The sequence below is a fragment of the Triticum urartu genome, chromosome 4A (assembly GCF_056163025.1).
Source record: "Triticum urartu cultivar PI428250 chromosome 4A, HENAU_Tu73, whole genome shotgun sequence".
NCBI classification, from domain to species: Eukaryota; Viridiplantae; Streptophyta; class Magnoliopsida; order Poales; family Poaceae; genus Triticum; species Triticum urartu.
In genome coordinates this window covers 12423863-12443064 of record NC_141876.1, presented here as the reverse complement: position 1 = coordinate 12443064, position 19202 = coordinate 12423863, and the positions used below count along the sequence as shown (strand labels likewise).

The following is a 19202-nucleotide window of genomic DNA, read 5'->3' as shown; positions in this document are numbered from 1 at the left end:
ACTTTTAACCCCTTTTCTATTTAAAGGAAATTTAAATGGTTTCCAACCAGCCTCAACCTTTTTGAGCCAACTCAGTATATTGCCAAGTAATTATGTGTCAAATTTCATCTTTTACAAAAATCATTTAGTATCACAAAATAATGCAAAACAGGAGCAAAGGCAAACAGTAAAGTAAACTGAAAAAAAGGGAAACCTATCACTATGCCTCTGGGCCTTAAGGTAGTAGTTTTGGCCCAACCCACCCCCAATCCTCTCTTACCAGCTACAGGAGCAGCCAGGGCAGCCGTGGCGCCATCTCCATGGCCGGCGCCGCACGCGTCGAGCATCCCCGGCTCCCCTGCCCTATATAGCTGCGCCGAGCCCTTCCCACTTGCCCTCGCGCTCCCCCTCCTCCTCTCCCCCCTCTCGCTACACCCCCTCCTCCAGATCCAACCGCGTCCGACGCCGTCGTCGCCAGGGTTGCCCTCGCCGGCATGGCTACCCTCCTCCCCGATGCCTAAGGACATGTCCCTCCGCCCCGCCGTGGTCTGCTTCGTCGCCTGGATCCACGAGACCAAGATGGAGAGCCCCACATCGCGGGGATCGAGCTCTCCTTCCTCCTTCGGACGTCGCCGTTCGTCAACGACTCCGGCGCTGTCGATCCTCCCTGAGCCCGCCTTTGCACCCCTACGGGATCCCAGTGAGCCGCCCGTCCAATCCCTCTGTCCCTCCCCTTCGTTTGCATGCCGTAGGCCGCCATCACCGTCGTGCTCGAACTCTCGCGTACGCGTACATGCGTGCAGCTGCTGCGCTGCTTTGCTTGCGACGCTGCTGCTGCTGTGGCCCGCGCCTGCCGCTGCCGCCCAGTCCTCGCGCCGGCCGCGCCCGAGCCATCCCCGCACTTGCTCGGCTGCTGCTGATGCTTTGCTGCTGTTGCGTCCTCGCTGCTCGCCCCTGATGGCACTGTGTGCTGCCGCCTGCTCGCCCACGGCCGTGCCTGCTGCTGTCGGCCAGCCTCACCGCGCCCATTGAGCCGCACCCCGCGCCCGCCCGAGTATGGCCTCGCCTGCCGTTGCGGCTGCCGCGCCCGAACGCGTATGGCGCCCGAGCCATGCCACTGCCCATGCTGCTCGCTGCTCTATTGTACTACTACTACCTACTGTAGCTGCTACTAGTTAGCTTTTGGATTTCTACGTTGACTAAGCCCCTAAACAGCCCCTAAACTCAGGCTAAACAGCTACTAACAGGACTAAAAAAATTATGGGGAGGTAGTACACTTGACAATGCTCAAATGTTTCCATTGGACCAAATCCTTTTAGTGCATAGATTAAATTTGATGAAAATCACAAAATGCTATCTTTTGTTAGCAGAAAACAGAGCTATTTGTGGGTGAGTGTGTGTTCTGCATAGTGTGTGTGCGTACAGTTGGCCATGGCCGTGTGCTCCTGTGTGTGTATGTGTGCATCATGCGTGTGGCCGGTTGGGCTATGCCCATTAGTGGCCGGCCCTAGCTTAGATTAGTACTACTCCCTCCGTCCGGAAAAAGTTGTCCAACGCGAAGTGTACTGGTGTTTTTGCAAAAAAGCCCTCCGAGTTTTAAAACTATCTCAAATAGATTCATGTCTCCATCTTCTTCCTCGGTCGTCCCCGTGCATCGCCTGGCCAGGCGCAACCAGCTGATTTCACTGCCGTCCACTAGCACGAGCCCACTTGCGCCTCTGATTCCGCCGCCCGCCCGCCACCTGCGCCTCTGATTCCACCGCCGCCACCCATCTGCACCTGCACGATTCCGCGCGTCGCCAAAGGTGCCGTCGTAGGATTCTTCACCTGCGCTGGCCAGGACGTGCGCCGGCCAGGAACTGCTCCGCTGCTGCTGAGGAACCGCGCCGACGCATTCCCCTCACTCCACGACCACCTCCACGCGTTCCCCTCCAGCCACGATCCCCTCTGCGCGTTCCCCTCCTGCCAAGATCCCCCCCCCCCCCCCCCCCCCCCCGAGCGTCGCCGGAGCCTCCCACTGTGATCCGGTTGAGGTCGTCCTCCTCGAGCTCTGCGTGCTCCTGGGTGTCGATCGCCTGGACCAGGAGTGCATGCTGCTGCTCACGTCCCAGGCTGCTTCCTCGCGCCCGCGGCCACCGCTCCTCTCTCTGGCGACTCCGGCAGGCAGGGCCACGCGGGCCTGCCCACCGGCGAGACGACCGGGTGCCTGATCGAGCCCCGCCACCGCTGCCTTTTGCCGCCCCACCCCTCGCCGCTGCTGCCCGCCTGTGCCGCAAGAGTTAAAGTTCAGTGCTGCTGCCTGTAAAAGTTCAGTGTACACATTTAAATTCAGTGATGCTGCATGTGCTCCCAACTTCTGATGAACTTGAAGCTAAAATTTAAACTGAAGTCCAAATTCCAGTGTGGTCTTCAACTGCAGCAGCCTGTGTGGATCCACAAGACTGCATTTATGTTTGTGTATGTGTGTCTTTGATGAAATGCTTGCTTGCTGAAATTGTAGCAGCAACAACAACTAAGGCTGAATGATGAACAGATTATAGTGGTCAGATTAGTTCAGACATTGCTGCTGAGAAACATGTATAGTGGTTTCAAGTATTGCACTGCTACTGAATGATGAACAAATTATAGTGGTCACATGTTTAGATTAGCTCAGACATTTCTAGATAACATAACAACAAAACAATCCTCTTTCCTAAACAGGCATTTCTGAAAGTTGATAGATATAATCAGCTAGATCAATTGCTATCTTATTTCCAAATAATTTCAGTCCACAATCTATCAATTTATTTTGGAAACAATTAATATGATTCCACCAGATTACTCAAGGCTGGAGTATATTTCCAAATATTTCCAGTTAGTCTTATGGGTCATCTAAAAAATGTTTCATTGGAACATTCTTGCTGTCAAATTTCAAATTATTGTAAGGAGTTAACTGAATTTACTGTAAGGAGTTAACTGAATTTAGTTTCAATAAAGTCAAATTAGCTAAATTTTCAGTGAATTTAACAACATGAATTTGCTTGGCTGGCATATCTGAGAAACTGTAATTCAGAAAGAGAATTTTCAGATGCTCTTTGACTGAAACCATATCACATTGGCATTCTCTCTGACTAGGAGCAGAGGGAGGAGAGCCAGGAGAAGACTAACAACATCAGTGATATGCTCAACATAAATTACCTTAGTCAAATTTGTCCCCCGAGGCAATCTGATTCCCCTTCCATTATCCAAATAGACTCCTTTGCACTATCCATTATCTTCATTAGTCTCTGCATGATCATAGAAGAATCTGAAAAAATAAGGGGCCCTTCTAAACAAAATTTTACACTGAAAAATAGGACCCCGAGAAACTGTATTTAGTGATCTTGTACTCTAAAAATAGAACATTTACACTGAAGCTTCAAACAAAATTTCAGTGATCTTGTACTCAATTTAGTGGCAATCAGACTTGAGATGCAAAACTGAAGCTTCGAAACTGAATTTTCAAAATTTCAATGATCTTGTACTAAATTTTCTAGCTCACTTTTCTCGAGTTACTTCAAAATTTACACATCAGTAGTGACTCTAGTGTGTGTAGAATTTCAACCACAAGACTGATTCTCACCAATATCCAGGACTTGCCACTTCAATTATGTCTTTAGAGAAATTCAGTTAAAATGACAGCAGTTTTCAGTTTTGACAATAGTATAACATCTTGTCAGTTTTGACAGTATGTGTAGTTGCCGTGGAGCAAACTACACACATTTAATATTTGGAGATAGCAGAAACAGACGGCCGAGGACCAAACCTTGAACTACAGAATCTTCTAACGGAACTTTAGATGTTCTATAGGTCATGTACGACTCCCAAGTTCTAACAAAAAAATTCAGACAACTCCCAGGAATACATGATCTGAATTTAAAGGATCACACTATAGATGTGGCTCAAACTATAGAGAGAAAAGCATTTTCCTGCAATCTTTAGCATGAGTATTTCAGAATTGCTAGTGAAATGTCAAACTAGCATTTGGAGATCAAAATGTCCTAGCTCCAAACATGGAAGTGTAGAAAAATCTAAAGGCAATGCCCTAATGTTCTGAACCTCATTGTTGAATGTCTTGTCAGGCGGCATCGGTGCGTTTTGCTGATGTTTCTTCCCCGCAATCACTCTGCCATCATCTGGCACAACACGCTGTATTATTAATCCCATAGATACAAAGATATGAGTACTCCGAATGGACATTGGTGGAAAGGATAGAAGATGTTAAAGGAAAATAACCAAACCTTATAAACGTTTCCGAATGGACCTCCACCAATCTTCCGCTCCGCGGAGAAATCATTTGTAATTTTATGGTCTGCTGGTTGCCCCTGATGTGCCAGTCAACAATGCAGCATTGAGCCTTCACTTCAGTACATGAAAAATTACTGTCAATTTTCAGCAATGCAGCATAAAAGATCAAAAATCATACTTTCCAGTAGTAAAAGATCAAAATTACTGAATTTTGACTTCCATAGTTACTGGTTTCTCATTGACATTGACCAAGATTGCTGAATTTGTTTTCAGTTTTCAAAGTTTTGACATTGACCAAGATTACTAAAGAAAAAATCAGTCCAAATCTGTCTACTGTCTTCAACATTGACCAAGATTACACAAAAGCTCAGGTAGTAGCTAAATTTTCCCTATGCTGGTGCACCATAATTTTCCATATTCATTGAGCAAAATTCAGTCCAAATCTGTCTACTGTCTTCAACATTTGCTAATTGTCTACTGTCTTCAACATCTATCAGTACAAATAAACTTCAGTTCAGAACTATAGCATGAACTTGAGTTTACTCTGGATCTGAAGCTCCGGCGAGCTCTGGACTTGAGCACGTGGAGGTGTTGTGGACACCTTGAGCGCGTAGTGCTCCGGCGAGCTCCTCCACCTTGACCACCCGTGCTTCCCAGTGCTTGGGTCGACGACGTCCATGGAGGGGGAGGGCTTCATGGTTGACAGCGAGCAGGTGGTCGGACGAGAGGGCCAGCAGGGGTCGCTGGGTAGTTGGCAGGTGCCGACGCGGAGGGAGGAGCGGAGAGGGGGGAGCGCCACGGCGAGGAGAAGAGACCGGGTTGACGAGGCGGCAGACGGAGGAGGGGGCACTCGAGGAGGAGGCTGACGGAGGAGGTAGACATGGACGGCGGCCGCCATGGCTAGTGGTCCTCGGGGATGGACACCTCGCTAGGCCGCCGCACAAAAATCCAACCTTCGGGCAAAATTCCAAGCTTCAAACAAGGCATGGGGGAAGAAGGTGGCACTGGCGTGGGCAGAGGTGGGGAGGGAGGGGCAAGGCGACGTGGGGCGGGAGGGGGAGGAAGGGATCGAGGCAGCGCGATGTCACGGCGTCGCCGGCGAGCAAGCAGTGAAAGAATGGGGTAGCGAGGGGAAGAATGGGCGGCTGGAGTGCGGATTGTGTCGGGGGAAGCTGAGGGTGTTTTTTGCAAAATGTACATGGTGACAACTTTTTTCGGACGGAGGGAGTACTAGGTTTAATTAGTGTTAAGTTAGTCTAGTAGTAGATGACATGTAGGCCCTTTTAAATAAGTTAGATTTATTTAGGTAAATAGTCTATGACATGTGGGCCACACCTGCCCTTTGACTAGTCAAAATTAACTTAGTCGATTCGGTTTAAGTTAAATATAATAATCCCAAGAATTCAATTAAACTTTAAAAAAATCATTATAAAATAAACCGCAGTTCGGATGAAAAAAGCTTTGTACATGAAAGTTGCTCAGAACGACGAGACGAACCCGGATACGCAGCCCGTTCGTCCGCCACACATTCTTAGCATAGCGAACACGCAACTTTTCCCCTTCGGTTCATCTGTCCGAAAACGCGAAACACCGGGGATACTTTCCCGGATGTTTTCCCCCTTCGCCGGTATCACCTCCTACCGCGTTAGGTCACACCCGGCACATCTTATTGCCATGTTATGCTTTGTGGTGCTATGTTTGCGTTATATTTACTGTTTCTTCCCCCTCTTCTCTCCGGTAGACCCCGAGACCGATGCTGCCCTTGTGATCGACTACGTCGACGATGACCCCTCCTTGCCAGAGCAACCAGGCAAGCAAACCCCCATGAGCATTCCGATATCGCCCATTTCTTTCCCTCTCATGCTTGCATTAGAACTGCTATTGTTTTCTGTATGATCCTACTTTGATGCATAGCCTGTTGTTGTTACCTGCTTTCATACCTTACCTGCTTATCCTAAACTGCTTAGAATAGGATGGTTAGTGATCCATCAGTGACCCCCACCTTGTCCCAGTTGCCCCGCTTTATGTTCGATGACTCGATCAACGTGATCGACGCCCAGGCCCTGACACCGCACATCACCCCCCCTTAGTTGTACGACTCTGCAGAGTTACCATCGAGTGTCGAGGGTGGAACCTCTTACATCACTCCTGATGAGATCTCCGTAGTGTAGCTTTACGGTCGAGGTCATCGAGGGTGATTTCCTCCTTAACCACTTCCGTTACGGCTCTATTGTGCAACCCATCAAACGTGAACCTCGAGGGTGGATCCTCTTACGTTCACCTTGATGACAACATTGAGTGGAATTCACCGGGGGTGATTCCTCGGTTTTTCCCCTTGGTGTTAGACACACAGTTACTATGGTCACTATGACTTTGCACTGAACCATGTGACTAAAGACGGGTTGACCCTGAGTGGTACCCGCGCGAGCTTAATTACGAGTGATGTGGAGTCGGGTTGACCTGGAAGGTGCCTGCGAGATACTTACGAGGCGTGGCCGGGCATTCTTAGCCCTTGCCGCAAGTACTCGAGACGGGGCGACGGGGTCACATCGATCGTGAGTCTCTGCTCGTTACCGCGCGTTCCTAATCCACTACGATTTGGATATTTGATCTGAGGGGCCTCTGGCCTATACGCACTAACCATCTACGTGGGGACAGTTATGGGCACTCGACGTCGTGGTATCAGCCGAAGCCTTCGTGACGTCAGCGACTGAGCGGCGCGCGCCGGATTGGACCGTAAGCCTGCTCTTGTATTAAGGGGGCTAGTTCTGCTTCCGGCCGCGTTCGCAATGTGCAGGTGTGCAAAGGGCGATGGGCCCAGACCCCTGCGCCATAGGATTTAGACCGGCGTGCTGACCTCTCTGTTATGCCTAGGTAGGGCTGCGACGTGTTGATCTTCCGAGGCCGGGCATGACCCAGGAAAGTGTGTCCGGCCGGAGTTAATCGAGCGTGGTGGGTAAGTTGGTGCACCCCTGCAGGAAAGAAAACAACTATCGATAGCCTGTCCTATGGTAACGGACACTTGAAGTTGTATCCCGATCGATACAACTAGAACTGGATACTTTGGATAAGTACTGGAGATGAGACTTGGATATGAGATGATGACTGGATAGTATGGCTCTGGGATTGCTTTCTCGCAGGGAGTCGAGAAAGGATCTCTGGCCGAGGTTGATAACATTTCTGCTACTTTACTTTATACTACACTACTTTCTCTTGTTGCTGCAAGATGGTGGTTTCCAGAAGATGCTAGTCTTCGATAGGACTAGGCCTTCTCTCTATTCTGGCATTCTGCAGTTTAGTCCACAGATACAACCCATTCGTTTGATACAGATGCATACTTAGTTTAGATCTGAAGTAAGTCTTGCGAGTACTTTGGATGAGTACTCACGGTTGCTTTGCTACTTCTTTTCCCCCCATACCTGATTGTTGCGACCAGATGACGGATCCCAGGAGCCAGATGACGCCACCGATGACTACTACTACCCGGAGGATGCCTACTACTACGTGAAGACCACTGACGATTTGGAGTAGTTAGGAGGCTCCCAGGCAGGAGGCCTTGCCTTTTCGATCATTGTTGCTTTTTTGTGCTAGCCTTCTTAAGGCAATCTTGTCTAACTTATGTATGTACTCAGATATTGTTGTTTCCGCTGACTCTTGTGTCTTCGAGCTTATGTATTTGAGCCCTCGAGGCCCCTGGCTTGTAATATAAAGCTTGTATTATTTTCATTTATGTCTAGAGTTGTGTTGTGATATCTTTCCGTGAGTCCTTGATCTTGATCGTACACATTTGCGTGTATGATTAGTGTACGATTGAATCGAGAGCGTCACAAGGGGCGCGGGCAGGGGGTGGCCTCACGGCCTGGTGGGCTCCCTCTGGTCCATCTTCATTCCATAAATCTTCATATATTTCTGAAATAATTGTCCAAGAATCCCTGTCCAATTTCGAGCAGTTTTATTTCCGCACAAAAATAATACTATGACAATTCTGCTAAAAATAACATCAGCCCGAATTAGTTTCATTTAAATCATGCAAAATTTCATCCTTTTGGTGTCCTTGCCACTCAAGGCCTCCCACACATTTTCTTCAACCGTGACTTGAACCAGAACTTCGGGTTATCTCCTGGTACAGGATGGAACATTGATCTTTATGCAAAATAAAAAAAAATGAGTCGCAATAGGGGCCATCCCCCGTTGTTTCATGCTAAAGAAACACTAAAAAGGAGTTCCTGGTGGAAATTTTCACGCCGTCATCTTTAGCTCGACGGTTTGCATCTTGATTGATGAAGTTCCCCGAAACTCTGTCTGGCGTAAAAAAAACAGAGATGACAAAACCTGTAAAAAAAATTAGACCGGCATTCAAGGTCTTGTAGAGCTGGATGGGCCTTGTCCGCACGAGCTGTTGGATGTCACGACGTGGGCTGTGACTTGTGAGAGCAACTTTAGCAGACCCCGCATCCAGCGCAAACCCGCATAATTCCGCAGATTATACGGGCTTGACCTATTTTTCTGATTAGACCAGAGCCCGCATCGGTGTCCGACCCGTAAATTTTTTTGCCGCAGCCCGCAAATGCAACCCCCGAGCCACTATAACTGCGGGTTTGCGGGGCAGATGCGGGTCGAAACCCATCCTCCCGCCGCCGCCGTGCCAGATCTGACGCCGCGCGCAAGCGGGTGGCACGTAGGTGGCTCAACCATGGTGCCCGGCCGTCGCCGGCATTCGACCGGCGCGAGCTCGACGAGTTCGAGCTCGAGCGCGCCCGTCGCCGTCGTGCCTCCTTCGGCAACTGGTCCGCGGGGAGCTCATCCGGCCACGTCTCCGCGGGGTGCTCATCCGCGAGCGCATCGAGCTCGCGGCTCGTTCCGGTGAAGAGGGAGCCGGAGGAGGCCGTGCCCGATGCGTCGCCGCGCCGAGGCGTCATCGGACCCGAGGACTACCTCCCACCGGGGCAGGAGGAGCTCCTCGAGTGGTCGGCGAGGGATCAGGAGGAGATGGAAGAGCGCATCCGGCGCGAGCTCGAGTACAAGCGGCTCTTCCTCGAGACGGGCCTCACGGCATCGCAGGAGCACGCATAGAAGGAGGCCGACCTGCGCGTGATGAAGGAGGAGCAGGAGAAGCTCTTCGTCGACCTCGACTCCGACTCCGACTGATCGCCGCCGGTGGGCAGCTACCGCAGGAGCTCCGGTGAGCTCAATTTTGTTGCAGTGGTGCGGCAGTGTAGGCCCTGTCTATCATATCTAACCTTTATGCATGTATGTGGCTTGTATGAACTTATATGCGAAGAAGAACCATCTATGCGAGCGAGCTCCGGCGAGCTGTTGCTTAAATTCCTCGCACGAAACAACTTTTTTTAAAGTTTAATGGTTTGTTTGCGGTTTCTAATCTGCCGCCGTAAATTTTGGCCTGCATAACTGTCTCCATGCAGGTCGGGAAAATGCTAGAGTTGCTATGAGGAGAAGGAGGAGGAGGCAAGCGCGGCGGCTCGGTTTCAAAATGGCACCACAAAGCTGTGGCAACGGTCGGCTGGGTGAGCTGGAGCCTGAAGGCAACGGGCAGAAGAGAGAATCCATCGGGCTCCATCCCTCTTCCAGGCGGGGCCGTCGGTGGGGGCGGTAATAATGAACACCTCGCCAACGGCTTCCTCCCCGAAATCTAGCCATTGCACCCAACAGAAACCGCTCCCCCTCCTCTTAACTCCACCCGCGCCCATCCCCGCCCCACTCTCCGCACATTTCATTTTCATTCCATTCCCCCGAGAAGCGAAGAGAACAAACGGATTTCGAAATCAGCCAGAGAACGAACGGGGAAAAAAAGAGACCCCCTCTCCGCCGCGCCGTGATCCTCTCTGCTCTCCCTCCCCCGAGATGGCAGCGGTGGCCAGGTCCCCGTCGCCGTCGCCGGCCGCGGCCAGGCCCTGCCCCGCCATGCGGAGGAGCGCCGACTCCAACCCCTTCAAGCCCGCAGGTAATTCCCCTCCCCTCCGCTGGTTTCCCTTAATTTCCGTTGGATTTCTTCTCTCGTCGCGTTTGTTCGACTACGAGCTCTGGCTGAATCCCCGTCCCTGGTCTGCAGATTGCCCCTCGCAGAGGAGCGCCAGCTCCAAGGGCGTTGGCGGCGGGTGCGGGTGCCACCACGCCTCCTCGCCCTCGCCGCGGCGGAGGCCCCTCTCCTCCTCCTTCGGGGAGAAGGAGAACGAGCCGCGGGACCGCACCCCCAAGCCCGCGGCGCGCACAGGCGGCCCGAAGAACTTCATGGCGCTCACCATCTCCGCCGCGTCCAAGGCCGCCTCGCCCAGGAACACCAGCAAGGTGCTCGGGGAGCGGAACCACGACACGCCTCACCTCGCGCCCTTCTCCCCCGCCAACCTCGCGCACAAGCCCAAGGCGGGAGGAACCCCCGACCCGCGCCGCCTGCGCCTCTCCTTCGACGCCCCTCTCGCTCCCGCTGGAGATGACGACGCGGGGACGGAGATTCCCGTGCGCGCGGCGGCCGAGACGGTGGGCGCGGAGCGCAGCCTGCGGCACTCGTTCGAGCCCCCTCCCGCGGCCGCCGCATGGCACGGCCCGCTCGCTGGAGATGACGACGACGCGGGGTTGGAGGATCCCGTGGGCGTGAACCACCCGCACGCGGCGGCCGATCCGGTGGACGCGGAGCCGTCCCGGGCGGCCCTGTACGACCCCAAGACCAACTACACTTCGCCGAGGCCGCGCTTCCTCCACTACAAGCCCAACCCCCGCGTCGACATCTACCGCCACGGCCGCGCTGGCGTCAGGCGCCTCGAGGACGGCTTCGCCTCCGCCTCCGCCTCCGAGAGCAGCGACGAAACCGACGCCACTGCCACCACGGAGGACGACCTCACGGAGGAGGAGCAAGAGCAAGCACAGCAGAATCACCTGCCACGGGAGCAGCCAGCTCTCGCCGCTCCATCCGAAGCCGCCGAGGCTTGCGTCCTGGCGCCAGATCCCACGCCGGGTTCACCGCGGGCTGCTCTGCTGCTGCCATCAGAGGCTGCTGCGGTGACGCCCGAGCCGGCTCGCGTCTCTGCACCGGAGCCTAGGGCGACTCCTCCGCGAGCTCGTGCACTGACGCCGGAGCCGGAGCATGGGGTGCGAGCTCCAGCGAAGAAGGGGTCCTCGTTGAGGTTCCTGCTTCCCCTTGCTTTCGTTCTGCTCATGTCCGCTGCTTCCGTGTGCGTGCTGCTGCAACCGGATTCGCCGATCATGTCAAACACCGCCTTGTCGAAGGCGTCAGGCTTTCTTTCAGTTCAAGAATCACACCCTGTGGAGTTGGCTGCTTGGCTCAAGCAATGGTCAAGCAGTTCGTTGGATTCGATCACGTCTTACTGGGAGGCCTTGGCCTCTACATCCACGCAAAAGCAAGAGTACTTTGGTCCGCACTTTGCAGCCAACTGGAGTGCGGCGGCTGCCGATGGTGACAACCATGCTGCTGCTGCTGATTTCTACTACAACTTTGCTGAGGCATGGCCAGTGCCGAGTGAAGAGCCTATTAGCAGTGCCAATGCCTTGACTGCAGAGCCGGAAGAAGAATCAGTTGATGATGCTGGAGTGGGAGAAAAATATGATGCATCAGACTACTACGACATGGTGGTAGTTGAGCTTGATGTTGGAATGCCAGAAGAAGCTCCTGGTAGCAGCTATGGTGCCAGTGTCCTGGAGGAGCAGTTGAAGATCCAGGATGCAGTTTCTGAAGCAAGCAGTGCTGACTTGATTGCAGAATCAGAGGGTGTTGCTGCAGTGGTAGAAGAATCTGATGCAGACTACTCCAAGGCAGTAGATGAGCTTGATGTTGGGGCATCAGAAGCAGCTCCAGGTAGCATCAGTGGCGAAGAGATCAGTCAGGATTTGGGCACCCCATCTCAACCTGCTGAGCAGCATGAACAGGATGTTGAGAGTGAAGAGCCCGAGGACAACCACGGCAGTGGCAAGGAGGGCCAGGAGCCGCATCTTGGCCTTGAGTCGGACTCGAGCATGTCGCCAAGCTACTTGGACAGAATCTCAAAGCCTGCTGCAGCAGTAGGTGTTGCTCTCGTTGTGGTCATTCTTTCAGCAGGCGTTGCCGCCCTTTCCATGTGGAAGAAGCAAGCTCAGGTTGCCACAGGTGCCAATGTACCAGCTGAGCAGGGTCAAGCCGAGGAGGCTGAGACTCGATCTGGTTCAGCAAGCAGTGAGGGCCATCGTGTTGTCAAAGGTTCTGTGGCAGAAGAAACTGAGCGATTTGGTGACTCTGGTTTCTCTCAGTACAGCAGCAGCTTGTCGTCTGGCCATGGCCATGGCAGGGGGAAGACCAAGGAGGAAGAGAACGTCGGCCTCGAGCCCGCGTCCAAGAGGGAGTCCATGTCATACTCCACATCATCCTATGGCAGCTTCACGACCTATGAGAAGATCGCTGCCAAGAACGTAAGCTTTGATTCTTCTTGTCCATCTTCTCGGCTCAGTCAATTTCAAATGTGATATATGCATGTAACTTATAGCTTGTGAACTTGTTTTTGCAGAGGAACAAGGATGATGAGGCGATGACCCCGGTCCGGCGCTCCAGCAGGCTGCGGAGTGTCAAATCACCCGAGGCCGAGTCTAGTTAGTGCTCCGACAGATATGATGATTGATAACCGACAGCTTTCTGCTGTTATGTTCTGCGCAATTGATTATTAGGAGGATTTATGTTTGTAGTTTGAGATTGCTTTTGAAACTGCACGAGTGATTGTGGACACCTTGTATTGTTCTCTGATTGAGATGATGAATCTTGTGAACCTCTGCTGTTATGTTCCATACTGAGAGTTGATCCCAATAGATTCGATTTTTTATGGATGTGGACAAGACATCTCATCTATTGCTAACAACATTCTTGCTTTGTGACTTTGTTTGTCCATATGTATGTGAAATGATGGGTCCAGTACATGGAGAACTTGGATAATTCTTGTCATTTCTAGTACTTGGAGGATGATACTCTGTTCTATGGCGCTGTGTACCAGCGGACCTAGATCAGTTGGTACAATTGATCGTCGGTTATGAACTCACAGATTTGAACTTATGTTTAGCCCTTCTATATTGATATTACCTTTTTTTTTGGTTCTAATGTCAGTTTTCTAGACCAACCAGCTAACTTAGCATTGTCAAATGGATATCTCATCTTGTACTTCTCATTTGTGAAATACAAAGCACTGATTTTCAAGCATAGAAGCAGATGGGCTGTAGTTTGCCTGACATGCCAAATAAAATTTCAGGTTGATATTGTTGTGCTTGACATATTTTGTTTTACTGGTGGTCTGTCTGTCATCTATTTTGCCTCACTTCCAGAGGATTTCAACGCTTTGGATCTGTGCATCAGCAAAGTTTCTAATATACCCGCAAAAAAGAAGGTTTCACGTGTGTACGATAAAGAAATGACTATTGCATTGTTTGACACTTCTATGTTTTTGTAGAACGCCAACTTAATAGTTGGTTTGTCTTTCCCTTTTCTATTTCTCACTATTGCAAAATAAAATTGTTTTTATCTTATGAGACTCCACAAATAGTTAATGAGTTGGACTTTGATATAGCTGCTCGGTGCATTTTGTTCATGTGCTTACATAATCCAGTATTGATCCACAAAATGATATATGGCTGTTGAATTTATTTCAAAGTGCCAATAGAACACACACACACACACATGAACCCAAACGGACATCAACTTCATATTCAGTACATTTCCGTGTGCCTATGTAATATCGTTTAAAAATGACTGTACAAAAAATGGTGTATAACCTACAGACAACATGTCGAATACAAAATGAAATGATAAACATAATTCATGAACTTCTTTTATCACACACCGATCGCTAGTACAAAGAAATGATAAAAACAACAACTCGTGAAAAAGGATAATTTGGGGAAAGCGGGTACCAATCAGGGGCGGGAAAAAAACTCAAACATTAGTTCGGCCGGCCGGCCCCACTTGTCAGGGACAGCTCGCCCAATCCGTCGTCCACTTGCCAGGTGGGAGTGGGACCCACCTGTCACTGTGCGCCACCACCCTCCGCAGGAAGGAGTCTCCCTCCCTCGCATCGTCCGCCCACCACCATCGCCGCCGCCGCCGCCGCCGCCGGCTCGAAAACCCTAGCCCCGATGGCCACCTCCGCCGCCGCCAGCTCGTTCCCCTCCTACCTTGTCCCGGCCCACGCCTCCCGCCGCAGCGGGGCCCGTCCGGCCCGGGCGGCGGCGGAGGGGGTGATGGACGTGGTGTCGGAGGCGGAGCTCAGGGAGAAGGGGTTCATGGGCATGCGCAAGACGAAGCTCGTGTGCACGGTGGGGCCGGCGTGCGTGGACGCGCTGCCGGCGCTGGCGCGCGGCGGGATGGGCGTGGCGCGGGTCAACCTCTGCCACGGCGGCCGCGACTGGCACCGCGCCGCCATGCGCGAGGTGCGCAGGCTCAACGACGAGGAGGGCTTCTGCGTCTCCCTCATGGTCGACACCGAGGGCTCCCAGCTCCTCTTCGCCGACCACGGCGGCGCCGCATCCGTCAAGGCCGAGGTGTGTCTGCCGGGCATGTATGCTGTTTTCTGCAATTGCGTCGGTCAGATTCAGGCGCTACACATGGGTGTGGTCGGGTCGTGGTTTGTACGGTGTTTGACTTTTGCGCTGCTGTGGAGTAGTCTGATCAGGGATCATGCAGTGACCAGAAGTAAAAAATTCTACTCGATCTCATATTAATCTCTAGTTTTGTCTGGGGAATTGGGACTCATTTTGGTAGTAGATAGCATCACTAAGCCACTGACAATATTCTGCAACAACATCGCTAGATTCTCAAAATTTCATTATGGTAATAAGTTTGTGTCACTCACTAGGTGGTAAGTGCACATGATGACTAATAAGAGAAACAAACTGTAATGAGGGCCATAAGAAACTGTAATGATAAACAAATTTGCGCCCATCAGATTCGGGCGCTACATATGGGTGTGCTGGTTTCGTGGTTTGTACTGAGTTTGACTTTCTGCTGTGGGGTAGTCTGATCAGAGATCATGCAGTAACCAGAAGTAAAAAGTTCTATTCGATCCACGAGAAATCGTGACTCAGTTTGGTAGACAACATCGCTAAGCGACTGACAATATTGTGCGATAACCAAGCCGTAGTTTCCTTTTTGTACAACAACTCATGTGTCGCCAAACACATACATTGGCAGTAACAATCATTGTGTGAAAAAAAGACTCCAAGATCAAGCAATTGACATTGAGTATACAAGCACTATGTCTATTCTTGCTGATCTCCTCACTGAAGGTTGCTTGCAATAGCAAGTCTCTTTCGAACACATATTGCTGGCATGGGTCTAATGGGAATCCTATAACTATTGGTCGTTGGATACTTAATTACTTTTGATAACGAGATTCTCAAAATTTGACTACGGAAATAAGAAACTTCGTTTCACTCATTAATTGCACATGATGACTACTAAGCGTCTAAGAGAAACAAACTGTAATGAGGGTCATAATAATGGGCGTATGGCTGCATGCACATACAAACTAACTAGACTAACCGCATCACAAATGCAATTACAGCGGAATTAACTAGACTAACCTGAGTTTGGTGAAGAGAGCTAGCTATGGACAGGGGTGCGTGGAAGCTTGCTATCCATGTGCCCGAGTCATGAGTTGGTTGCGAGATCTTATGGGTTTCACCTCTAGCCTACCCCAACTTGTTTGGGACTAAAGGCTTTGTTGTTGTTGTTGTTGTTGTTGGTGGTGGTGGTGGTGGTGGTGGTGGTGAAGCCATCTTTGTAGTCAATGTAGTAGAAGAAGCAGAGTCGATCATGAACCTGGTGGGTTTGCTGACGGTGTGCTATCCAGATTGGTTTGGATTGATGCAAGATTGGGAGCACTCGTAACCTTGATTAGTTTTGTGGTTAATCATGTCCAGGGCCGCACCCTCTATTTACATGGATTTGTGTGTAGCGCCCATTACATGCTCGTTAATTAATTAATCCCTAATGAGATTTTTAATCTCACAATTACTTATGGTGCCTTTTAGGTCATAGTTAACTTAGTCATTTGATCACATTATTTTCTAACAGTGGAATCCCACAGTGACAATATGTGATTTGATTAGACTGGAGTATCAATCAGTTGTGCTACTCATACATTGAACAGCACACTGTTTTCATGCTGACTTAGATTGACTGGGTGTTTTACTATAAGTGGGAGTGTTTGATTTTGAGCTCCTGACGAAAACAAGTGAATTGTACTAGATGACAGGCCAGTCTGAGAGTTTGACATCGCCCGTGATCTGTATAATTATATGTTTTAGTCCTCTATGCCTTGTCTTTCATCGAAGATGGAGATCCTGATATCTTTTCTTCCTTTGATGGTACATTGCAGGATTGCTCTGAATGGTTATTTACCAGTAAAAAAACAGATAAAGCTCACCCATTTACAATGCACGTGAACTTTGATAAGTTTTCTGAAGGTCTGAAGATGAACATGAGTTGCTTGTTGGTTGTCCATAATATGACTTTTAAAAACAGCTTATTGCCTTATTCACAATGTAATTACGGCACTGTACAGGCATTCTAGTTGGTGATGAGCTTGTCATAGATGGTGGAATGGCGACATTTCAAGTTACAGAGAAGATCGGGAGTGATCTGCGCTGTAAGTGCACAGATCCAGGTTTGCTTCTTCCTCGAGCCAAGTTGTCATTCTGGAGGGACGGAAAATTAGTTGAAAGGAACTTTGGGCTTCCTACATTATCGACAAAGGTTAACTTATAATGCACACTTATTATTCTTGTAGCTCTTGTATTTCATTTTTGATAGTTCCATTTTAATTTTCTCACTCATTAAGAACAAACCATATTTTTTGTAATTATCAGTTTGATGGCATGACAATTTTTTTGGCTAATATTCTTAATTTTTTATTCTTATATTACTTACTGAAACTAGTATCTTCTTGCTTGCTAACTGCCTATATTGTATTGTAGGATTGGGCTGACATTGAATTTGGCATAACTGAAGGAGTCGATTGTATTGCTCTTTCATTTGTAAAGGATGCTAATGACATTAAGTCCCTGAAAACTTACCTCTCCAGAAGATCATTAGAGTGAGCAGAACTGCAATTCTTAAAGGACCTAAACATAAGTTGGTGATACACATATTTGTTCCCCAGAGGTGTCTGTAGTGTCTAGGATTGTTCAAGTTAGAACTTCGATCATAGAAATTACCAGCAGCAGGGTTCTGACTTCTGAGTCTCTGACTGCTGTTGTACAGCTTCCAATAAGTGCAGGATCCTTTTGTAGTTTAGAGCATGCTATTTGCTATATCTAACTTGGAAAATGTGGAATGGCGTAGCAATAGAAATTGACTCCATTGTTTGACGATAGAGCATATGAAGTGGGAGTCTGTTATTTATCCAACTAAAATGGCACTTTAGGACTTTTGCCTGTGATATGATATACGCCAAACTTAGCAAATGATACAATTCTATCCATTAAAAGATGGTATACATATTCATTAGGACTTGAGAGTTACATTACTGTTCTTTTTTTGGGGGGTACCTGATATCGTAATACAATCTACTTGTATAACAGACACATTAAGATATTTGCAAAGATCGAGAGTCTGGAATCTCTCAAGAACCTTAAAGACATCATAGAGGCATCAGATGGAGTCATGGTTGCGCGTGGTGATCTTGGAGTTCAGGTTCCTCTAGAACAAATCCCAGCCATCCAAGAGGCGATTGTTGAATTATGTAGAAACCTGAACAAGCCTGTGATAGTTGCTTCGCAGCTTCTGGAATCAATGGTTGAATACCCAACGCCTACTCGTGCAGAGGTAACCTGAACTATTTTTTATGAAATCTTATTTCTGAAAATTGAATTATATTTCATCTACTTTACCCTCTTATTCTCGCATTCACTTGATGAACTCCCGTTGCCTGTATGAAGGTGGCAGATGTTTCTGAAGCAGTGCGGCAATACGCAGATGCGATAATGCTGTCAGCCGAGTCTGCCATAGGTGCATATCCCGAGAAAGCTCTGTCTGTCCTACGTGCTGCTAGTGAGAGGATGGAATCATGGAGCCGCGAGGAAAACATGCAAAGACTTCTTCCACAGTATCAGCTTGCGATAGCTCTGCCTGACCGGATTTCGGAGCAAATATGCAGCAGTGCTGTGGAAATGGGTAATGGCTATTTTGTTTTCCTGTGCAAACTCCATATCCAATTTTTATCGTTCCAGCAAAACTCACCTGTTGTATATACTCCATGGCTCCATGCAGCAAACAACCTTGCCGTGGACGCCATCTTCGTTTACACAAAGCATGGCCACATGGCGTCGCTCCTGTCACGCAACCGACCCAACCCTCCCATCTTTGCGTTCACCGACGACGCCAACACGAGAAAGAGCATGAACCTTTACTGGGGGGTGATCCCGCTCCAGCTCCCGCTGTTGAATAGCATGGACGACAACTTCAAGCAGACCATCAAGCTCCTGAAGTCCAAGGGCTCGGTGAAACCTGGGGACTCCGTCTTGGTCGTGGCCGACTCGGATCTGAACCAACTTTGTGCTGCTGCCACATCATCAGTGTACCAATCCATTCAGGTCCGATTGGTGGACTAGGCTAGCTGTAACTATACCAAGGTTACGGCAAATGTGCTGGAGTGAAGAACAGTTTGTGTATTTGTGCATGCATTACGTGTTTTCGCTGTCCAGTGTGGGATATATGATCATGTTGATAACTGTTACTGCCTTCCACTTTCGTATGTGTTTTTTGGGGGTTCTTTTTGAAGGTAGAAGTATTTGTTTGATCTGCGTACTGCCTCAGATGGCCCAATTCATTCAGGGAAGTGTATTAAGCGCAAATTCTTGGCATATTAGTGCTACATTTTTTTAAAGATGAATTTCAGTACTAAGGGCACGACTACGTACTGACATAAACTAAATTACTGTGAGCAAACTAATACAGTAATCACTATGAGTTA

General features: G+C 49.6%; 3 protein-coding genes across 4 annotated transcripts; 2 read left to right on the top strand and 1 right to left on the bottom strand.

The window, feature by feature from the left end:
- Positions 1-1978: 1978 nt before the first annotated feature.
- LOC125550255 (uncharacterized) lies at positions 1979-5243 on the bottom strand. 2 transcript variants are annotated; one of them, XM_087517476.1, is made up of 5 exons: positions 4789-5243; positions 4239-4359; positions 4057-4146; positions 3157-3245; positions 1979-2278 (listed from the first exon to the last, which is right to left on the bottom strand). In XM_087517476.1, exons 1-3 carry the CDS (start codon positions 5141-5143, stop codon positions 4119-4121), a joined length of 504 nt encoding a protein of 167 aa, XP_087373602.1. In that variant the 5' UTR covers positions 5144-5243; the 3' UTR covers positions 1979-2278; positions 3157-3245; positions 4057-4118. The 2 variants fall into 2 exon arrangements, with proteins under 2 accessions (XP_087373602.1, XP_087373603.1); XM_087517477.1 differs by having other exon boundaries at positions 4057-4133.
- Positions 5244-9841: 4598 nt separating this feature from the next.
- Positions 9842-13064, top strand: LOC125550256 (uncharacterized). Its single transcript, XM_048713212.2, has 3 exons — positions 9842-10207; positions 10316-12660; positions 12756-13064. The coding sequence occupies exons 1-3, from the start codon at positions 9862-9864 to the stop codon at positions 12840-12842; spliced, it is 2778 nt and encodes a 925-aa protein (XP_048569169.2). The 5' UTR covers positions 9842-9861; the 3' UTR covers positions 12843-13064.
- Positions 13065-14136: 1072 nt separating this feature from the next.
- LOC125550257 (pyruvate kinase isozyme A, chloroplastic) lies at positions 14137-19092 on the top strand. The gene is made up of 7 exons (XM_048713213.2): positions 14137-14769; positions 16608-16695; positions 16794-16984; positions 17206-17324; positions 17812-18055; positions 18169-18403; positions 18500-19092. The coding sequence occupies exons 1-7, from the start codon at positions 14365-14367 to the stop codon at positions 18838-18840; spliced, it is 1623 nt and encodes a 540-aa protein (XP_048569170.1). The 5' UTR covers positions 14137-14364; the 3' UTR covers positions 18841-19092.
- Positions 19093-19202: the final 110 nt, after the last annotated feature.

Excerpts from the sequence above, each read along its gene's own strand:
- LOC125550255 (XM_087517476.1), bottom strand. The coding sequence starts at position 5,143 with ATGGCGGCCGCCGTCCATGTCTACCTCCTCCGTCAGCCTCCTCCTCGA. Across the intron at positions 4,360-4,788 it reads GCCGGAGCTTCAGATCCAGA|TGAAGGCTCAATGCTGCATT; the intron begins GTAAACTCAAGT and ends CATGTACTGAAG. Across the intron at positions 4,147-4,238 it reads CATTCGGAAACGTTTATAAG|CGTGTTGTGCCAGATGATGG; the intron begins GTTTGGTTATTT and ends TTAATAATACAG.
- LOC125550256 (XM_048713212.2), top strand. The coding sequence starts at position 9,862 with ATGAACACCTCGCCAACGGCTTCCTCCCCGAAATCTAGCCATTGCACC. Across the intron at positions 10,208-10,315 it reads CAACCCCTTCAAGCCCGCAG|ATTGCCCCTCGCAGAGGAGC; the intron begins GTAATTCCCCTC and ends CCTGGTCTGCAG. Across the intron at positions 12,661-12,755 it reads AGAAGATCGCTGCCAAGAAC|AGGAACAAGGATGATGAGGC; the intron begins GTAAGCTTTGAT and ends TTGTTTTTGCAG.
- LOC125550257 (XM_048713213.2), top strand. The coding sequence starts at position 14,365 with ATGGCCACCTCCGCCGCCGCCAGCTCGTTCCCCTCCTACCTTGTCCCG. Across the intron at positions 18,056-18,168 it reads CAACGCCTACTCGTGCAGAG|GTGGCAGATGTTTCTGAAGC; the intron begins GTAACCTGAACT and ends GCCTGTATGAAG. Across the intron at positions 18,404-18,499 it reads CAGCAGTGCTGTGGAAATGG|CAAACAACCTTGCCGTGGAC; the intron begins GTAATGGCTATT and ends GGCTCCATGCAG.